This window comes from Geotrypetes seraphini, chromosome 3 (assembly GCF_902459505.1).
Source record: "Geotrypetes seraphini chromosome 3, aGeoSer1.1, whole genome shotgun sequence".
Taxonomy (NCBI): domain Eukaryota; kingdom Metazoa; phylum Chordata; class Amphibia; order Gymnophiona; family Dermophiidae; genus Geotrypetes; species Geotrypetes seraphini.
Window position 1 is genome coordinate 361,609,687 of NC_047086.1, and position 17,705 is coordinate 361,627,391.

Sequence of the window (17,705 nt, forward strand, 5' to 3'; positions counted from 1 at the left end):
CTGCACTGACTGAAGAACCTCGGTGCTTTGGTGTTGACACTCGTGGACATCAGATCCAAGATTGGCTGACTCCATGACTGAAGAATCAACTCAAAGGCTTCCAGCCTGAGACATCACTCGCCAGGATCCAGCGCATGCTGACTGAGAAATCCGCCTGGACATTGTCCACACCGGCAATGTGGGAAGCCGAGATGTTCCAAAGATAAGCCTCCATCCATTGCAAGAGCAGAGATGTCTCTAGCGCCACCAGATGACTCTTGGTGCCCCCCTGACGATTGACATAAGCCACCACTGTTGCATTGTCTGAGAGAATTCAAACTGACCTGCCCTCCAGCAAGGATTGGAATTTATCAATGCTAGCCGAATGGCTCTGGTCTCCAGAACATTGATCGATCAAAACGCCTCCACCGGCGACCAGCAGCCCTGAGCTGAGCGATTGAGACATTATACCCCCCAACTGAGGAGACTGGCATCCGTGAGAAGCATTGTCCACTCACTCCTTGAACCAGATTGGAAGACTGGAGCCACTAGCGCAGACTGCAACATACTAATCTCCAAAATGGGACAGAAGAGTCCAGATTGTGAATCTGTGGTGACCACCGCTGAAGAGGCGCATATTGAAGAGGATGTACGTGAGCCCAAACCCACCAGACCACTTTCAAGGATGCCACCACGGACCCCAAGACCTGCAGAAAGTCCTGCACCAGCAGACATCGGCAATCCATCAGAGAGTGAATTTGCACACCTGGCCTCTGGAAGGAAAGCTCTCCCCAAGCTGGTGTCGAAAAGAATGCTGAGATACTCAAAGTGCTGAGATGGGTTGACCATCCAGCCCAGGGACTGCAGAAACTCCACAACCCGAGCCATAACCTGGGAACTCTCCTGCAATGACTTTGCTCGAATCAACCAATCGTCCAGAGAGGGGTGCACTAGAATTCCGTCCTTGTGCAAGGCCATTGTCACCATCAGCATAATCTCCTATCTGCGTGCCCATTGGTCAGGGTAGAGATAGCTCACATTTTCAAACAACGTATCAACTGTCTTCCGTTTCTGTACTTCCGTTTTCCCCGCCCCTGTTTATTTCTCCCACTATTCTCACTGTTCCCCTCCTCTAAGCGACCTCAGCCTTATTTACTTTTTCCCATATATGGTTTATCTTACATGCACATTCCTTCCTTCACCTACTCAGTCTTTCAATTATATTGTTATGTCCTTCAATGATTCTAACAAAGCCTGTAGTTTGTAATTGCTGAAACAGCAGCATGTACTATGTGTTCCCAGAGAGTTGTCTGTGCTGTGAGAATGTCTTATCTCCCCTCACTTCTATTTCCCAAGCAGTTCATCAATTCTTTCTCCTTTCTCTCTCTCCCCGTTTCTGTATCTTCGTGTAACTTGCAATAATTAACACCTAAATATACAAAAAGTGTTAGAAAAAATCCTCTATAATAAAACCCTTACCCGCGCATGCACAGTTGGCATGGCGTGATCCCTGCCGCTGTGATTTCTGCTTCCGTGCCGTGTTCTATTTGCGGCACGTGTGGCGGCTTGCGGCATGTGCAGCCATTTCAGCGACAGTGGCAGTTTGACTCCTGCGCTGCCAGGACGCCTCTTCTCACCCCGGACCAGCAAATGCAGAAGCCGCAGAGCATTTGCTAGGCCGGCCCACTTCGATAATGCGAGGTGGGACGGCCTAGCAAAAGCCCTGAGGCTGCCCAAGCTACCAGATACTGGACAGGGGGAGCAGGGAAAGGAGAAGGTGTACTACTGCAGAGGGGGATCAGGTAAAGGGTGCTGCTGGATGGGGGGGGTAAAAGGAAGGGAGAAGGGCTGCTGCTGGACAGGGAGAGCAGGGAAGGGGTGCTGCTGGACAAGGGGGGAGGTAACAGGAAGGGAGAAGGCCTACTGCTGAACAGGGGGAGCAGGGAAGAGGTGTTGCTGACAGGGGGGGAGGTAAAACGAAGAGAGAGATGGGCTGTTGCTGGACAGGGGGAGCATGGAAGGGGTGGTGGTGGTGGACAGCCGAAAAAAGAGAGAGACAGACAGAAAGAAAGACAGACACACATATCTATTCTAGCACCTGTTAATGTAACGGGCTTAAAGACTAGTATTAGTATAAACACTACAATTATAAAAGTTTTCTTTTCACAAAAAAAGAATGGTTTAATAATAATTATTATTGTTACAAGGTACGTCCAGTTTGTTACTCTCTCACCACCTCCTCTACCCTTAATCGCGCTTTACAGGGAGCAACGATGACAGTATCGTATCGACAATTCACAAAGGATTCGGAGCTCAAACTTCAGCCTATCCTTATCGCTACGGAGAACTATACGCAAACTCAGCGCGTGACATTTTTCGGTCAAAAGCCAGAAGCGCGCTACGTTCTGGTCCTGTGGTGATGATGTCAGACGCGCGACCTAAGGCTTGGGGCCAGAAAGCCGGATTCACTCACGTTTCTGTCAATTTCAGATTAAAGGGAGGCAGTGTGGTACGGCACATAGGCAGACTTACTTTTTTTTGTGGCGAATTATTGTCATATTAAACACAGCGGATCTCCTTTCTGCTGCATAATCTACGGACTACAATTCCCAGAATGCAAAGCTCAACACGAGCAGAGAAAGGAGCGGGCAGTCCTTTATTTCCTTCCGGCTGTCTTCACTGGAGCAAAGAGCCAGAGCGGCAGGCGGAAGTGCCGCGATGGAGGCTGTGGTCTTCATTTTTTCGCTCATTGACTGCTGTGTGCTGATATTCCTGGCGGTGTATTTTGTATCCTTTTAGTTGTCAGGCTAAGGCCGCTTCCTTCCTTGCTGCTTCTGTGGGGAGTCGGAGTGGTGGTGGCTTGAAGCTGGTGCTTCTTTCTTCCCGTCTCCTTTCCTGTGCTGGGAGCTCGGAGCTCGCTCGCTCGCTCGGTTTCTATGGTAATCCGGCACGCCCACCCCTCTCTCTAGGTTTTCTGCTCCCCACTGAGCAGCTGTGTGCCGCTGTCCACAGGCTGCCTCCTTCCCGGTGGACGTGGTGGGTGCTTATTTACAGAGCCCTGCTGACAAATCTGTCGATTGGCTGTTCCAACGGCGGGTCGAAGATGTAGGAGTTTTGTACGATTTCCTCCGAGTTTGTGTCATTGATATGCTACAACTTACAAGACTTAAATTTGACCCGCGGATGAGACCACGTGAAACCTGTGGTTTAAATAACGAAGTTGAGCTTTCTTCTTCTTTTCTTTTCCCTTTGTGCTTTTGTTGGCTTGGTTTCCAAGATTTGTATAGCATTTGCTTGCTTATGCATTCATCCAATTTATTATAAACCGCTTGTAAGCCTGAAAGCTATCAAGTGCAGTAAGTATTTTTCTGTCCCTGAAGATCTCAGTCTAAGCTTGTACCCGAGGCATCTCCTGTTAAGTACTAAAGGTGTCTCTTAGTGTCAATTAATGATGAATGATCTATCTTTGTTAAGGGGAAAACACTGTATGGAAGTTATCAATTAAGATGGTATTGCCCTGTATAAGGGTAATGATATTGTATAGACATTCTAGGACTGCTATTTTAATCTCTATATTAATCTGATGGTCCTATTTCTGAACAAAATTTGCATACTTTTCTTAAATCTCCTGGAACATCCTACTAGTACTGAGAATCGGGCTTCAGTTCTGAATGAAGCTTTCACTAAACCTCAAAAGCTCTTCCTAATCATGCATTTTCTGGATTTACTTTTGAATTTAACCTGCTTTTTCTGATATCCTTGTCACTTCTAAAGGTCCTCTGAAAAACCTAATAAAGATCCTGCTATAGTTCAAAATTCTAACCTGATCTCTTCCCCATAGATTGTAAAATACAGTATATGCTAAGAAACTCTTCATCTCAAGGTGCTCCATCAATGCATAATGATCAAAATGGATTTATGACCAGTTGAAATGTTTCATAATGCTAGAAATTAGTCTTCATCCTGAGATACTGAAAAATAATTTACATTACATTTCAAATTATTCTTATATTCTGCAACTACCAGAAAGTTTTATGTGGATTACATATTAAGACAGCCAGAATCCCTGGGATGATACATTAGACGAGTAGAATTTAAAACATTTGACCTCTAGGTATTTCTTAAAATAGAAAGATTTAAAAGGTTTTTAAAAAAATATTAAGTAGTTTGTAATAATTCTTATTTGGGGACACAATGAAAATATATTATCCAAGGTTTTGTCAGGTTGCATTATAAATTTGATTTGTCTCCCAGTTTTTATTTTCAGTATATTCAACTAATAGCCGCAGTAGCGATTACCCTTTGGCAAATGCACTGAAGCCCATTCAGTTCCTAAGGTCTTCGGTGCATTTACTCCGGCAGCATCGCTAGTCTTAGATCCAGCAAAGTCGATCTCATCAATTTATCAGATACTGAGTGAGGCTTACCAGCTTGTAGTTTCCTGTTTCATCCCTGTGACCACTTTTGTGAATAGGGACCACATCCACTCTTCTCCAATCCCCAGGAACAGGAACAACTCCCGTCTCCAGAGATTTGTTGAACAATATATTTACACACAGCATATGTTTAGCTATGAATTTTTCCATTTAAATTAGGGAAAAAAGGCATTTTAAAACAGGATAGGGTCATAAATAGAAGCTTCTTATGCTCTCTGAATAACTTATCATTCTGGTTCAGGCACCTGATGAAAGTTTTACATTTCAACTGACTGTACAGAAAGCAGTGTTGTGAAGTGCCAGGCTCAAATATGTTTTCCTGCCCATTGCTGACCACAGCCATACTGAGGAACAAAAGCAGCGTCTTTGTACAAAAATTGACTTGGTTAAACCTTCATTGTTTCATTTTGACTAATTTGCCAGTGGACTGTGATGATGGTGAAAGTAAGATATTCCTTAACTTGGGTCTCAGATAATTACACTTTCAGATTTAGAATGTGATTACATAAATGCAAGATCCTGCTGCTCAAAACTAAATAAGGTGCAGCATTTCTTAAACTATTTCATGTAATTAACTGACCAGATTTACAAAATGGTTTCCTCTGGTTGTAGGAAAGATTCTTTTAAAGTCTTGTTTCTGTGTGCTGCAGCCTAGGAAACTGGATTTAATTTCCTAGTTAAATGGGATCAGCAGAAAATGGAGGTTTTTGGAGAGGGAAAGAAGGCTGCTGCAGTGACCACTGATGACCACTGGAGGGTCACTGAGTAAACTGTAGTTGATACTTCCCCCTCCCCTAGTACTCTGGGGCCAGGAAGGGTACCTATGCTGTTTAGGATGGAAGGTTCTATAATAAGACTGAAAAAAATGTATGGGATTGGGGATAATGAAGTCAGACTCTGTTTTCCCACTCGGGTTCAAGTTAAGCATCATTTTATATAAGGCAGGATTCAACTGTACTCCAGTAGTAATAGGAAAATTGCCGAGGGGCCAGTGCAGTAAACCACTATGCTTTAGCACAGCGGTTTGCTCAAGATTTTTCAATGCTAGCCTTAGGCATCAAGGCACATGTTTATTGCCAAGCTGCAAACAGGGAATTTATTCCCTTATTTGGCAGACTGACAATGTACTGTACAAAATAATGCATTGTGCCAGGTCAGGCACTGTCATTTTCCAAAATGGTGCAAAGGATCGACTGGCCATCACTTCTTGCCCCCCTCTCCACATGGATGTACACTGGGGGGAAATTGAGGAGGTCCACTTTTGGAGTGTAATATAAAGAAAGTGAGGTGGGATCTATGGGGCCACCAGGAACATTTTATGGGACCGTTAGGAATATCTTGGGAGTAGATAGTGCAATAGAGAGTGTTAGGTCGGTGCTACCATCAAATTGAGCTCTTGCCCAGGATCTTCAGTTGGCACTGGTACAGACCCATGTGAACATGTATCTAGTGCACGCAACCATATTGGCACACACTTTTTGCACTGAGCCTATTTAAATGCTGTTTACTACATTGGGTCGCAAAACCTTTGGAGTTACACTAAGCTGTGTGCTAAGTACATGACTCGTAACACAAGGTTTCTGTATCTGCCCCTCAATGCTCCCAGGGGCTGTGAATGCTGTGTGAGTATTAGTCCTAGGATCTAATATTTAATAACAAGGACTTCTAGTCTGTTTTATACTTTATCAGTTCAAGGCAAATAACGAAAAGTATCTTAAGGGTTAGAGCTGCTGCCTCACCACCCTGAGGTTGTGAGTTCGATCCCAGCCTGTTCCTTGTGACGCTGGGCAAGTCACTTAACCACTCCATTGCCTCAGATACAGCAGTTACGTTTGTGAGCTTGCTGGGATAGATAGGGAAAATATTTGAGTACCTGATTACTATTCAATGTATTATAAACAACTTTGGGTGAATGTTTTCATGAAAAGACAGTTAATAAATAAATAAATAGCATTTGGACTGTAAAAATCTATCTAAGGAAGGCAAGATAAGAAGTGGAGCCATTTAAGATGGCATTAGATCATGCAGTATTTTAGAAACAAAACAAGTTTTACATAGCATTACCCTTGTCTTATTGAGCTTTTCTGGAAACCAGTGAAGTTCAAATTCAATCATATTTTTTGAAATTTATATAAAGAATTCTTTGTTGTATTTTGAAATAATTAAAATCTGTTGTGTTTTATTTTATATTTGAATCTAGGTAAAGAATATTACAATAATCTGATTTACTATAGGAGACTAAATTATTATGGCATTTTTTTTCTTTTTACATTTTGACAAGAGGGGCTGTGGCTAATACATGTTCTGGTTTTACATAAATGTGTAATATCAAGCTTATAAAATTTTATGCATAGTTAAATCACACTATTAAACTGAAAGTGGGGGGAGGAATGTGGCTAGCACTTGCGCCCAAAGATTTTACGGTAAGCATGGCTCTTATGCACAGGCCCATACAAAAACAGAAGTTACAACGCACACCAGTTCTTGTGCACCTAAATATGTGCTTTTATTTTCAGTTTTGTTCAGACATGCATATTTTGTGGCGTTTACTATCTGTGTTTAAAACTTGCAGTTTGTGACATCGGTATTGCACGTGATAATGCCCATACTCTCTAATTTTCAATACAACAGTAACGTGTATGCACACCTGATTGGTGGCTGGTGCAGCTTATACAGATGCACATTTACACAAAGGCAGAAAATCCACAGCTTATATTAGGATGTAGCTTTATACAGTATGTGGAAAACACAGTAATATTTGAAATTGCAGCTTAGGAAAATGAGAACAAATGTCTAAGACCTTTCCAGAATATTTTAGATATCGCTGCATTTGCTTGTCTATCCCAGATAAACATAAGGTCTTGGATTACTCTCAGTATTTTCAAACCAGATTCAAAAGGAATAACAGTATTATTCAAGGATATATGTGAATAAGGTTTAGCATCTTCAGGGATATCCACCTATAAAAGTTTAATTTCTCCTTATTTAATTTCAGTTTCCAAGATTTTCTCCATGCAAGTAAAACATTTCCTGTCTATGCTTCATGATTTTGAGAAGTCATGGTACTAAGAATACAATATCATCCTGCGATAAAAGTTGGACCCATACCTTGTCCATGGCAGCACCTAGCCCCTTCATTTTTTTCTCCTCTGTTTCATACTGAGGAATGATTTTGGTACATTTGTGTTCTGTTTTAATAAGTTTCAAGTTTAATAACAATTTGATTAATCGCTTAATCTAAATTCTAAGCGATGTACATGTTAATAAAATTACAAAGTACTGTAAGGGGGATAATACAATAAATAAAAAACTAAGACTAACACAATTATTGACAAATTTGACAAAACTAGGAACATAAGGGAGGAGATGGGTAGGAATTACAATTTGTATAAAAGTTAAAGAGACAAGTAAGGAGGATACATAAGGAAAGGGGAATAGAAAGGGAGAATTGTTAGGCATGAGTGTGCGAGTGAAAGGGAAAGAGATGGTGCACATGGGGAAAGGAAGAAAGAAGAAAGCGAGGTAGAGATGCATGGGAAATAGAAGGATGAGAGGAAGAAATGTTGGATATGGTGGTGGAGAGGGAACAGAGGGACAGATTGAAGGGGAATACAAGAACTTTGGTTTTCAGCTATAATTACATTATATTAAAATACATTTCTAGACCGCAATACCTTCCAGATCGATGTGGTTTACATTATCAATAGACTGTACATCACAGTGAAATACAAGAGAAATATCATCTTACTTTCCTAAGAATTTTACAAAAAAGAGATGTTTTTAATAGTTTTTGGAAATGCATATATAAAATCGAAGAAGCAAACAAAATACGTAGTTCCGAATCCCAACTAGCAGTCTGATATGCAATTGTTCGATGCAAAAAATTACAAAGTCTAATATCGGAGCAAAAATATATTTTATTTCCTGTAATATTTGCAACCTCAAGAATGTCTTGCAGACTTTGATTGGTATAGAGCAGTTTCTCAACTTCTTCAAACCAAGTACCCCCCTAAGTCTAACAAATATCATCCGAGTACCCCTGCCCAAACTCCGCTCCAGACACACTCAATTTCTTCCATTCATTTTTTGTATTTACACACACAATATAATCTTATTAATACATAATGGTAACCGCAAAATTTAAAAAAAAACCACACTGCGCACAGAAAATGTTAATTATTTATATTCAATTTTTTTTTTCAAGAGGTCAAGGCAGATGACTTATGCAATGTCACCTCAGTAACAACTATAAAAAAATAGACAAATATAGTACAAAATATAGACAGCAGATAGAAATTCTCAAAACTGACACATTTCGATCACTAAATTGAAAATAAAATCATTTTTCCTACCTTTTGTTGTCTGGTGATTTCATAAGTCTCTGGTTGTACTTCCTTCTGACTGTGCATCCAATATTTCTTTCTTTCTTTTTGCCTCCTGCACACTTCCTCTCCTCTGGACCTCATTCCTTCACCCAACTAACATATCTCTCTGTCCCTCCATGAGTCAAACTTTTCTTCTTCTCTTCTCCACCCCCCTCCCCATTGGCAACATGTCTCCCTCTCTCTCTTGCTGTTCTTCTCTCATTCCTTCCTTTGCTGCAAAGGGAGTAGGGAAAGAGAGAAGAGAAAGAGATCCAGGGTGCATCTCTCCCATTCTTTCTACTGCCACATCCAACATTTCTCCCTCTCTCATCCCCCAGATCATGTGCAAAATTTTTCACCACTGCCCACCAGCCCCCATGCCCATTTCTCCTTCTATCACCCCTCTCCATCACCATGCCACATCTCTCCCTCTATCACTATGTCCAACATTCCTCCCCCTTGCATCCCCTTCAATCTGTCCCTCTGTTCCCTCTCCACCACCATATCCAACATTTCTTCCTCTCATCCTTCTATTTCCCATGCATCTCTACCTCGCTTTCTTCTTTCTTCCTTTCCCCATGTGCACCATCTCTTTCCCTTTTACTCACACACTCATGCCTAACAATTCTCCCTTTCTATTCCCTCCCTCCTATATCCCGAGTTCATGCCCCCCTGCCTTCCAGCCTTTGTCCCAAAATTGTGCCCCTCCCATGTCCCAACACACTCTTCCCCCCTCCCCTCTTTCTTTCTCCCTTTGTCCTAGATCATGTCCCCTCTCTCCCTTACTTGCTCGAGTCGCAGTCGTTTCCTTCAGGGCTGTTCCTTCTGTGGCAGTTGTTGCAGGGACGCGTGGGCAGCGGTTCACATGCTGCACGTGGCTGACCCACAAGTCTTCCGTCCGATGTCAGCTCTGATGTCGGAGAGAAGGTTTCCAGGTCAGCTACGTGCAGCGTGAAAGAGCCGCTGATGCGTCCTTCTAACAAGTTCTACTGAAGGCAGGAAAGAGGTAACTGGGATCCTCTGCTGTCCCGAAGGTTTTCCTCCGATGTAGGCAATGACATCGGAGGGAAGCCTTTTGGGTCAGCTTTGGTGGGGGGGGAGGGGGCAGGCAGGAAGGAGGGATCCCCAGCGGTGGCTTCAGCAGAGGGGTGCAGGCAGGCAATATCCTTGGCAGCAGTGGCCCGTGCCGCATACCCCCAACAAGCGACTCATGTATCGTGTGTTGAGAAATACTGGTGTAGAGGACCATAAGCTGTTATGCTGCCCTCTGTGAAAAGGAGAGAGGAGGTAGTGTTTTCATGAAAATAAAGGCCCTGCTGGATTTCTTCAACAGCTCTGTACACATGGGGAGGAGGATGGTCTGAAAGTCAGGCTTGTGTATTCTTCTAGATTGTTGTTTACAAATTAATTTTAATTTATGCATTTTCATAGTTCAGTATATGTTTTTGTATACATTTTGTCTTTTTCCAGTGGGTGCTTCCAGAATTGATTGGACATACAGCTGTGACTGTGCTAATGCTTATTTCACTGCACTGGTTCATCTTGCTTCTGAACCTCCCTGTAGCAACATGGAATATATATCGGTGAGTGTGGTAATGGATCCTTCTTTCAGTGTGTTTCAGTCTTTTTATCACAGTTAAAAAGCTGACCACTTAGATTCACATTAATCCAAATTACGGTAAGCTTAATTTCTGGCAATAACTATGGGTTATGATTTTGGTTTGTATTTCATACTTAGGGGCATGAGGGTGGTAGTGTCTCCAGTTGGTTAGTTTTGAACACAAAATGATGGTAGTGAACTTCACTTTTAAGCCATGATCTCAAATTGCTCAGATTTATTGCTAATGCTCACTGTAGTATTGTGCAAAGAGAGTTTTGTTCTGGAGTTTATAAGATGTAACCTAGATAGGCAACTTATTGGTGTGCTTGAAAATTCCTTTTAATCAAGACTGGCACTTGATACAACAGGGAATATTTCTGTGTCTCTCTGCCACATTTTCTTGGTCTCTTACTGCGTTGCTCAGTATATGAAGATATTTTTCTACTTGGTGCACAGAATAATTACTTGGCACCAACAGGCCTGTTCTCAAATTGTTCTCCTCTGCCGTGGTGTTTTGTTTTCTTGCATTTAAATTTTTATTGTTTGGAATGGGGATGTCTCCATTTTCTATGATTTTCTTGGACAAATATCTAATACCTTACTCGACAACGGGCACCTTACGTTCCTCACAGCTAAATCTTTTAGTAATTCCATCAATTAAACAAATAGTTTACTCATCTACTAGAGATTGTTCTTTTGTAGTTATTGGTCCTCAGCTTTGGAATGCGCTTCCATATCACATTGGAATAGAACAAAATTTTGAACGCTTTAAAACATTTTTTAAAACTTTCTTGTTCATAGACGCATATGATCAATGAAATCTTAAGGTTACAGGAGACAGATTGAACTTTGATTTAAAAAAAAAGAATAACATGCATATACACTTCTCCCTCCGTATCCACGGTGGTTAGGGGCAGAGCCGGCCCGCGAATATTAAAAAACTGCAAATAATAATCGGGCTGGTTCTGACCCCCCCCTTAAGCTTTACCTGGTGGTCTAGCGGGTTTTCGGGCAGGAGCGATCTTTCCACGCTCCTGCCCCATGCAGACCACTCACAGGAAATGGCTGCCTTGAGCTTCTGTCGTCTCTCGAGACTACGACAGGAGCTCAAGGCAGCCATTTCCTGTGAGCGATCTGCACGGGGCAGGAGCTTGGGAAGATCAGTCCTGCACGAAAACCTGCTAGACCACCAGGTAAAGCTTAAGGGGGGGGTCAGAACCAGCCCGATTATTATTTGCAGGCCTGAAAAATGAAAATGATTTTTTTTTACATAAAATCACAAATAATTGAAACCGTAGATACGAAAACCACTAATACGGAGGGGGAAGTGTAATCAGTTTTTTAATATAATTTTATTTTCTTTCCTATTTTTCTTTCTTTTACTATTGAAATTATAGTTCTATCTTTTAATTAATTAATTATATATATATATATATATATATATATATATATATATATATATATATATATATATATATATATATATATAGTGATTTTATGTAAACCGCATAGATGTTTTCCAATTGCAGTATATCAAGTGTATAATAAACTTGGATGGTGCATGCCACCTTATTGTGCCTTGCTGTACAAAAATGTTCTCATCAGAATTTCTTACACAATCTACAGATATCTGTTCTACCAGTATTTTCTTCTATGCTTGATGTGAACCATCTCCATAATACATAATCATTTGTTCTTAGATTTAGTTCACCTCTCCTTAGCCATTCATATGTCTGGGTTTGATTAATGTGTGGTTCCTGGAGTAACACTTTGTACTTCCTACTATATTTGTGCATTTGCCACTTGATTTTCCTTGTTTGCAGATCTAATTCTTATAGAGATTTTTTTTTTCTCTTGTTTTGCAAATTCTCTTGCTTCCTTACCTATTGTACTGGTGGATTCTTACTTATTCTTTTTAGTACCTGGAAGACCGAGCTTTGCTCAGAGAAGTAGGGTAAGTGAGCTGCAGGGGGAGGTGGGAGCAGTAGCTACAGAAACTACCTTAACAGCCTTGAGTCCTGCTTTTCCCTGAAGCCTATTGTGTAGCCAACCCTCCTTAGGAATGTCTGACCCATGGGCTACAGGGGGAGGCAGAAGCAGTAGCTACAGAGACTTTGCCTTTTCAACTTTCAGTCCAGTCAGCCAATAAGCTGTAGGGAAAAGTAGACGTTCCTTACGAATGTCTGCCCCTTGAGCTATAGTTATATTTGTATCACTTTACATGCCTCCACCAGCTTGGATTAACTTTAGTTGTGTTCTCCCTTTTACATTCCATATCTGTTCCCTGAGCGCCTCTTCCTCTCACAACCCCTTACGTATGCTGTAGCTCTTCTTCCTTAGCCAGCCAATAAGCTGCAGAGGAGACAATTCCAATAGGCTATAGGACATCAACTTTCAGTCCTGGTTTTCTTTGTAGCATATTAGCTGGCTAAACTTCTTTAGGAATGTCTGACCAATGGGCTGCAGGGGGAGGCAGAAACAGTAGCTACAGAGACACTGCCTTTAAGCTTCTTTAGCAATGTCTGACCAGTGGGCTGCAGCGGAAGGTGGGAGAAGTAGTTACAGAGACACTGTCTTAGTAACCTTCTGTCCTGGTTTTCTTTGCAGTGGCTGTTTCCTTAGGAATGTGTGACCAATGTGCTGCAGTTATCTTATCACTTTTCATGGCTCCCATAGCTTGCATTAACTTCAGCTGTGTTCTCTCTTTTAATTTCCATTTGTCTTCCCTCAGCCTCTCACAGAGACAGTGCCTTAGCAACATTCAGTCCTGTTTTTCCCTGCAGTCTATTGGCTGGCTAAACTTCCTTAAAAATTTCTGACCAATGGGCTGCAGGGGAAGGCAGGTACAATTGCTACAGAAATATTGCCTTTAAGCTTCTTTAGCAATGTCTGAGCAATGGGCTGCAGGAAGAGGCGGGAGCAGTAGCTACAGAGACACTGCCTTAGAAACATTCAGTCTTGATTTTTCCTGCAGCCTATTGACTGGCTAAGCTTTTTTAGGAATGTGTGTCAAAGGAAGAAGTGTGAAAATGTCATAGTGAGGCTAAAGGGTGAGGGGGACAAATATGCAGAAACTGATAAGGATAAGGCTTAACAATTATTTCTGTTCTGTGTTCATGGATGAAAGACCAAGGATATAACTGCAAAAAATGGACACGAATGAGAATGGATGTGTAGTAGACTGGGAAAGATTCTCAGAAGACTATGTTTGTGAGGAACTGGCTAAATTAAAAGTAGACAAAGCGATGGGACCTGATGGGATACATCCAAAGGTACTCAAGGAACTCAGGTTCTGGCGACTCCATTGTCATCTTTTTAATGCTTCCTTAGAGTCCGGTGTAGTCCCGTAGGACTAGAGAAGAGCAGATGTGATCCCTTTGCACAAGAGTGGAAGTAAGGAAGAGGTTAGGAATTAGAGGCCGGTTAGTCTGAATTCAGTAGTGAGTAAAATAATGGAAATGCTTCTTAAGCAGAGGATAGTGAGATTTCTAGAATTGAATGGTCTGCAGGACTTGAGGCAGGTCTTGTCAGACAAATCTGATTGATTGCTTTGACTGGGTGACCAAACAGTTGGATATGGGAGGGGCACTAGATGTAGTATACTTGGACTTTAGCAAAGCTTTTGACACTGTGTTGCATAGGTGACTAATAAATAAACTGAATGTATGTGGTATGGGCCCCACAGTGACAAACTGGATTAAAAGCTGGTTAAGTGGAAGGAGACAAAGGATAGTCAAAAATGGAGTTTGCTTGGAGGATGAGGATGTTGTTAGTGGAGTACCGCAGGGATCTGTGATTGGGCTGGCTCTATTTAACATCTTTGTGAGTGATATTGCAGAAGGACTGTCTACCAAATGTCTTTTTGCGGATGATACCAAGCTCTATAATAGGGTAGACATTAAGGAGGGTGTGGGTAACATGAGGCAGGATCTGGCGAAGCTTGAAGAATGGTCTGGTAATTGGCAACTAAGATTTAATGCTAAAAAAAAATACAGGGTTGTGCACTTGGGCTCCAAAAATACAGGAGGCAAAGTACTTCTGTGTGTGGAAGAAGAGTGTGACTTGGGGGTGATTGTGTCTGATGATCTCAGGGTGGCAAAACGGGTAGAAAAGGTGATGATCAAAGCCAGGTGGATGCTTGGGTGCATAAGGAGAGTAATGGCCAGTAGGAAAAGGGAAGTGATAATGTTATTGTATACATTTCCTGGTGAAGCTCCATTTGGAATATTGTGTGCAATTTTGGAGACCCCACCTTCAAAAAGATATAAATAGGATGGAGTCAGTCCAGAGGGCTGCTACAAAATTGGTTAGTGGTCTTTGTCATAAATCGTATGGGGACAGACTTAGGGACTTTAATATGCATATTATGAAGGAAAGATGGGAGAGAGAGGGGATAGAGACATTTAAATATCTCTGCAACATTAATGTACAGGAGGTGAGCCTTTCTCAAATGAAGGAAAACTCTGTAGGGCATAGGATGAAGTTAAGAGGTGATAGGCTCAGGAGTACTGTAAGAAAATATTTATTTACAGAAAGGGTGGTAGATGCATGGAATGATCTCCCGATGGAGGTGATAGAAATGAAGACTGTATCTGAATTCAAGATAGCATGGGACAGGCATTTGAAATCTCTTGGGGAGAGGAGGAGATAGATGTTGTGGATAGGCCATTCGGCCTTTATCTGCTGTCATGTTTCTATCTTTGTATCACTTTCCATGCCTCCCCCAGCTTCCATATCTCTTCTCTCAGCCTCTCACAGAGACAGTGCCTTAGCAACTTGCAGTCTATTGGCTAACTAAGCTGCTGCTGGAGAGATGGCCCTGTCCTTTGTCTATGTCGAGGCTACACTTCTGGTCGAATGCACTTCAACAGAAACAGGGAACTGTTTCCCACAAATAATGAGGCTGATGAATGGCCTTATGGATCCATTTGGAAATCAAGGTCTTGGAGAAGTGGGCATGCCTCGCTTAGTCAAAATGAGTCGGCACAAACAGATGGCCAGAGAGACAAAAGTAATTTGTGACTTCCAAAGAGCGAAGAAGCTCTCAACTTCAAATTTCTTCAAAATGCGGTTCTATTTCTTAGAACCTGTAGGTTGGAATTTGAGTAAGCCGACCTCCTGATGAACATGAAATGCTGCAGCCGCATCATTGGAAAAGAAGGAGTGTAAGGAGACCTCAGTCTCTGAGCTGTTAAGGAAAGACTCTCTAGAAGAAAGGGCCTGGAGCTCCGAAATTCGACGCACTGAGGTTAACTCTACCAGAAAATCCGCCTTCAGCATCAAGACCAAGAGGGGACGCTTCTTCCAGTTGCTCAAATAGAGCTTTGGTGAGACCTCGCAGAACCACGTAAGGATCCCTTGAAGAGCATGGTGGCTTAATCAGTGATATGGTGTAGAGAGCACCCATTAGAAATCTGGTGATCTGGCTTCTAATAATAATCTTTATTTTTATATCGCAGCACCTCTCAGTTCTATGCGGTTTACAATATAAGAAAAGCTGTAACAGCAATAGTACATTAGTAGCATGGAAATTCATACAAAATCAATAAAAACAATGGACAAATTTTATCAAATAAGTTTTTTTTATATTTTTCCTAAAATCTTGATAGGAAAAAGAAGCTGCAATTAAACCACTTCATTTTACTCCATTTGCCTGCTTGATAAGACAAAGGACTGTTGCTCTTGTTGCCTATCTCTTGTATTGGGACATTTTTACATTTCTGATGTAGAGTTTGTATTTTGTCTGGTTGTGACCTTTTTCACTTTCAATAAAAATAGGTTAAAACCAAAATAATTCTCTATATATATATATATATATATATATATATATAGAGAGAGAGAGAGAGAGAATTATTTTGGTTTTAACCTATTTTTATTGCCACACCTCCTCTGTGGTTTTGACCCGCTTGTTCACTGTCCAGTGGTCATCAGCATGGCAAAAGGGAATTGCCAGCAATATTTATAGCCAGTCTGCTGCAGATACTGGGTGACTTTTTGAAAGTCCCTCCGCTTCTTCAGGGTCAGCGCTGCCAGATCTTGATAAACCGCATGGGGCAGCCCATTCTACGTATAGTCACTGCGGTGGCGAGCTGTTTGCAAAATGGTTTCTTTCACACCATATGGAGACAAACGGATCACTATGTCTCTGGGAAGATTCCCCTGCGCCCGGTCCAATGCTCTATGTGCACTTTCAATATGCACTCCAGGGCCTCCAACAGGCGCCACAAGTCCTTGCAGATGTCTTGCGCAACTTGCCTCACATCTTTATATTTCTCCTCCTCCGGGACACCACACAGTGGCATTACATTGGCAAGTGCGATTTTCTATATCCTCAAACTTCTCCCATCTGTCTGCTCCATCTTTCTGCAGTGCCGCCACATCGCTCTGCGTATCGATTAAATCTTCGGCCACCACATTCACTCTGGTCTCCAGTTCCTCCTGCAGGTGCGCAACATCCTGTAACTCCTTTGTAATGTCCACTACTGCCTATTTAATGTCAGCGCGGATAGTAAGAATGTCAGTCCGAAGGCTTGCCATCATTTCTGCCATCCCTCCCGACTCCAGAGGGCCGCACTCTCCAGCACTCAGGTCTGTCTCCAATGTCTGTGTGTCCACACAAAGTGCAACTGCTGGGTCTGGCGCCATCTTGGATACGCTCAGGTAAGGCGAGGGTTTTTCTGTTCCTGGACCCGATTTACTGCTCGCGATAGGAGCAGTTGTGGGGGGAAAACAGTGCCCAATTCGCCACTGAAAAACAGTTTTTTTGCCGTGGCCCCAACAGAGCTTCAGCTGCTTGCGACCTGCTGTATCAGTGATGTCACTTCCTCCCCTTCACTTGTTTTAAAGTTAGGGTTGTCTTTTATTAATATAACTAATAATTATATAGCAAGTCTGAAGAAAAGGGAGGATAGGGACATCCTGTCTCATTCCTCTTTTTAAAAGAAAAGGCTGTGAAAGAATGCAATTAACCTTAATTTGGGCCTTTGGAAAACAATAGCGAGACTGCACCCAGTAAGCAAACTTAGGCTCAAAGCCAGACATTTTCAGAGTTAAATAAAAAGGCCATTCAGTCAACTGCTTTTTCTGATTTTAGGTCCTGGATTAGCATGTTAAGTTAATAAGTGCTGTACCAGCTTGAAGTCATTACACTCTTAACCTCTCATCATCTACTTTGGTGGGCATTTCATATATCTACCACCCTTTCCAGGAAAATTATATCATTACCCTTCTAAACCTATCCCTCAGAGCTTCATATCACAACTCTTTGTTGTAAAATTTTCCATTTTGAAAGGTTTATTTCTTGTCAGGGATGTAGATGCTTGTGAT

At 42.0% G+C, this 17,705-nt stretch overlaps 2 protein-coding genes across 2 annotated transcripts in view; one reads left to right on the top strand and one right to left on the bottom strand.

Annotated features, from left to right (window-relative positions):
- The window catches only part of NVL (nuclear VCP like), a 212,584-nt gene extending 210,957 nt beyond the window's left edge, over positions 1–1,627 (bottom strand). Inside the window, exon 1 of the mRNA XM_033936124.1 lies at positions 1,459–1,627. Within this exon, the coding sequence (XP_033792015.1) occupies positions 1,459–1,554 (96 nt within the window). The 5' untranslated portion in view covers positions 1,555–1,627. The remainder of the gene's footprint in view (positions 1–1,458) is intronic.
- Positions 1,628–2,505: 878 nt separating this feature from the next.
- Positions 2,506–17,705, top strand: part of CNIH4 (cornichon family AMPA receptor auxiliary protein 4) — a 47,278-nt gene continuing 32,078 nt past the window's right edge. Inside the window, exons 1-3 of the mRNA XM_033936128.1 lie at positions 2,506–2,766; positions 4,888–4,956; positions 10,250–10,362. Coding sequence (XP_033792019.1) covers positions 2,698–2,766; positions 4,888–4,956; positions 10,250–10,362 — 251 coding nt within the window. The 5' untranslated portion in view covers positions 2,506–2,697. The remainder of the gene's footprint in view (positions 2,767–4,887; positions 4,957–10,249; positions 10,363–17,705) is intronic.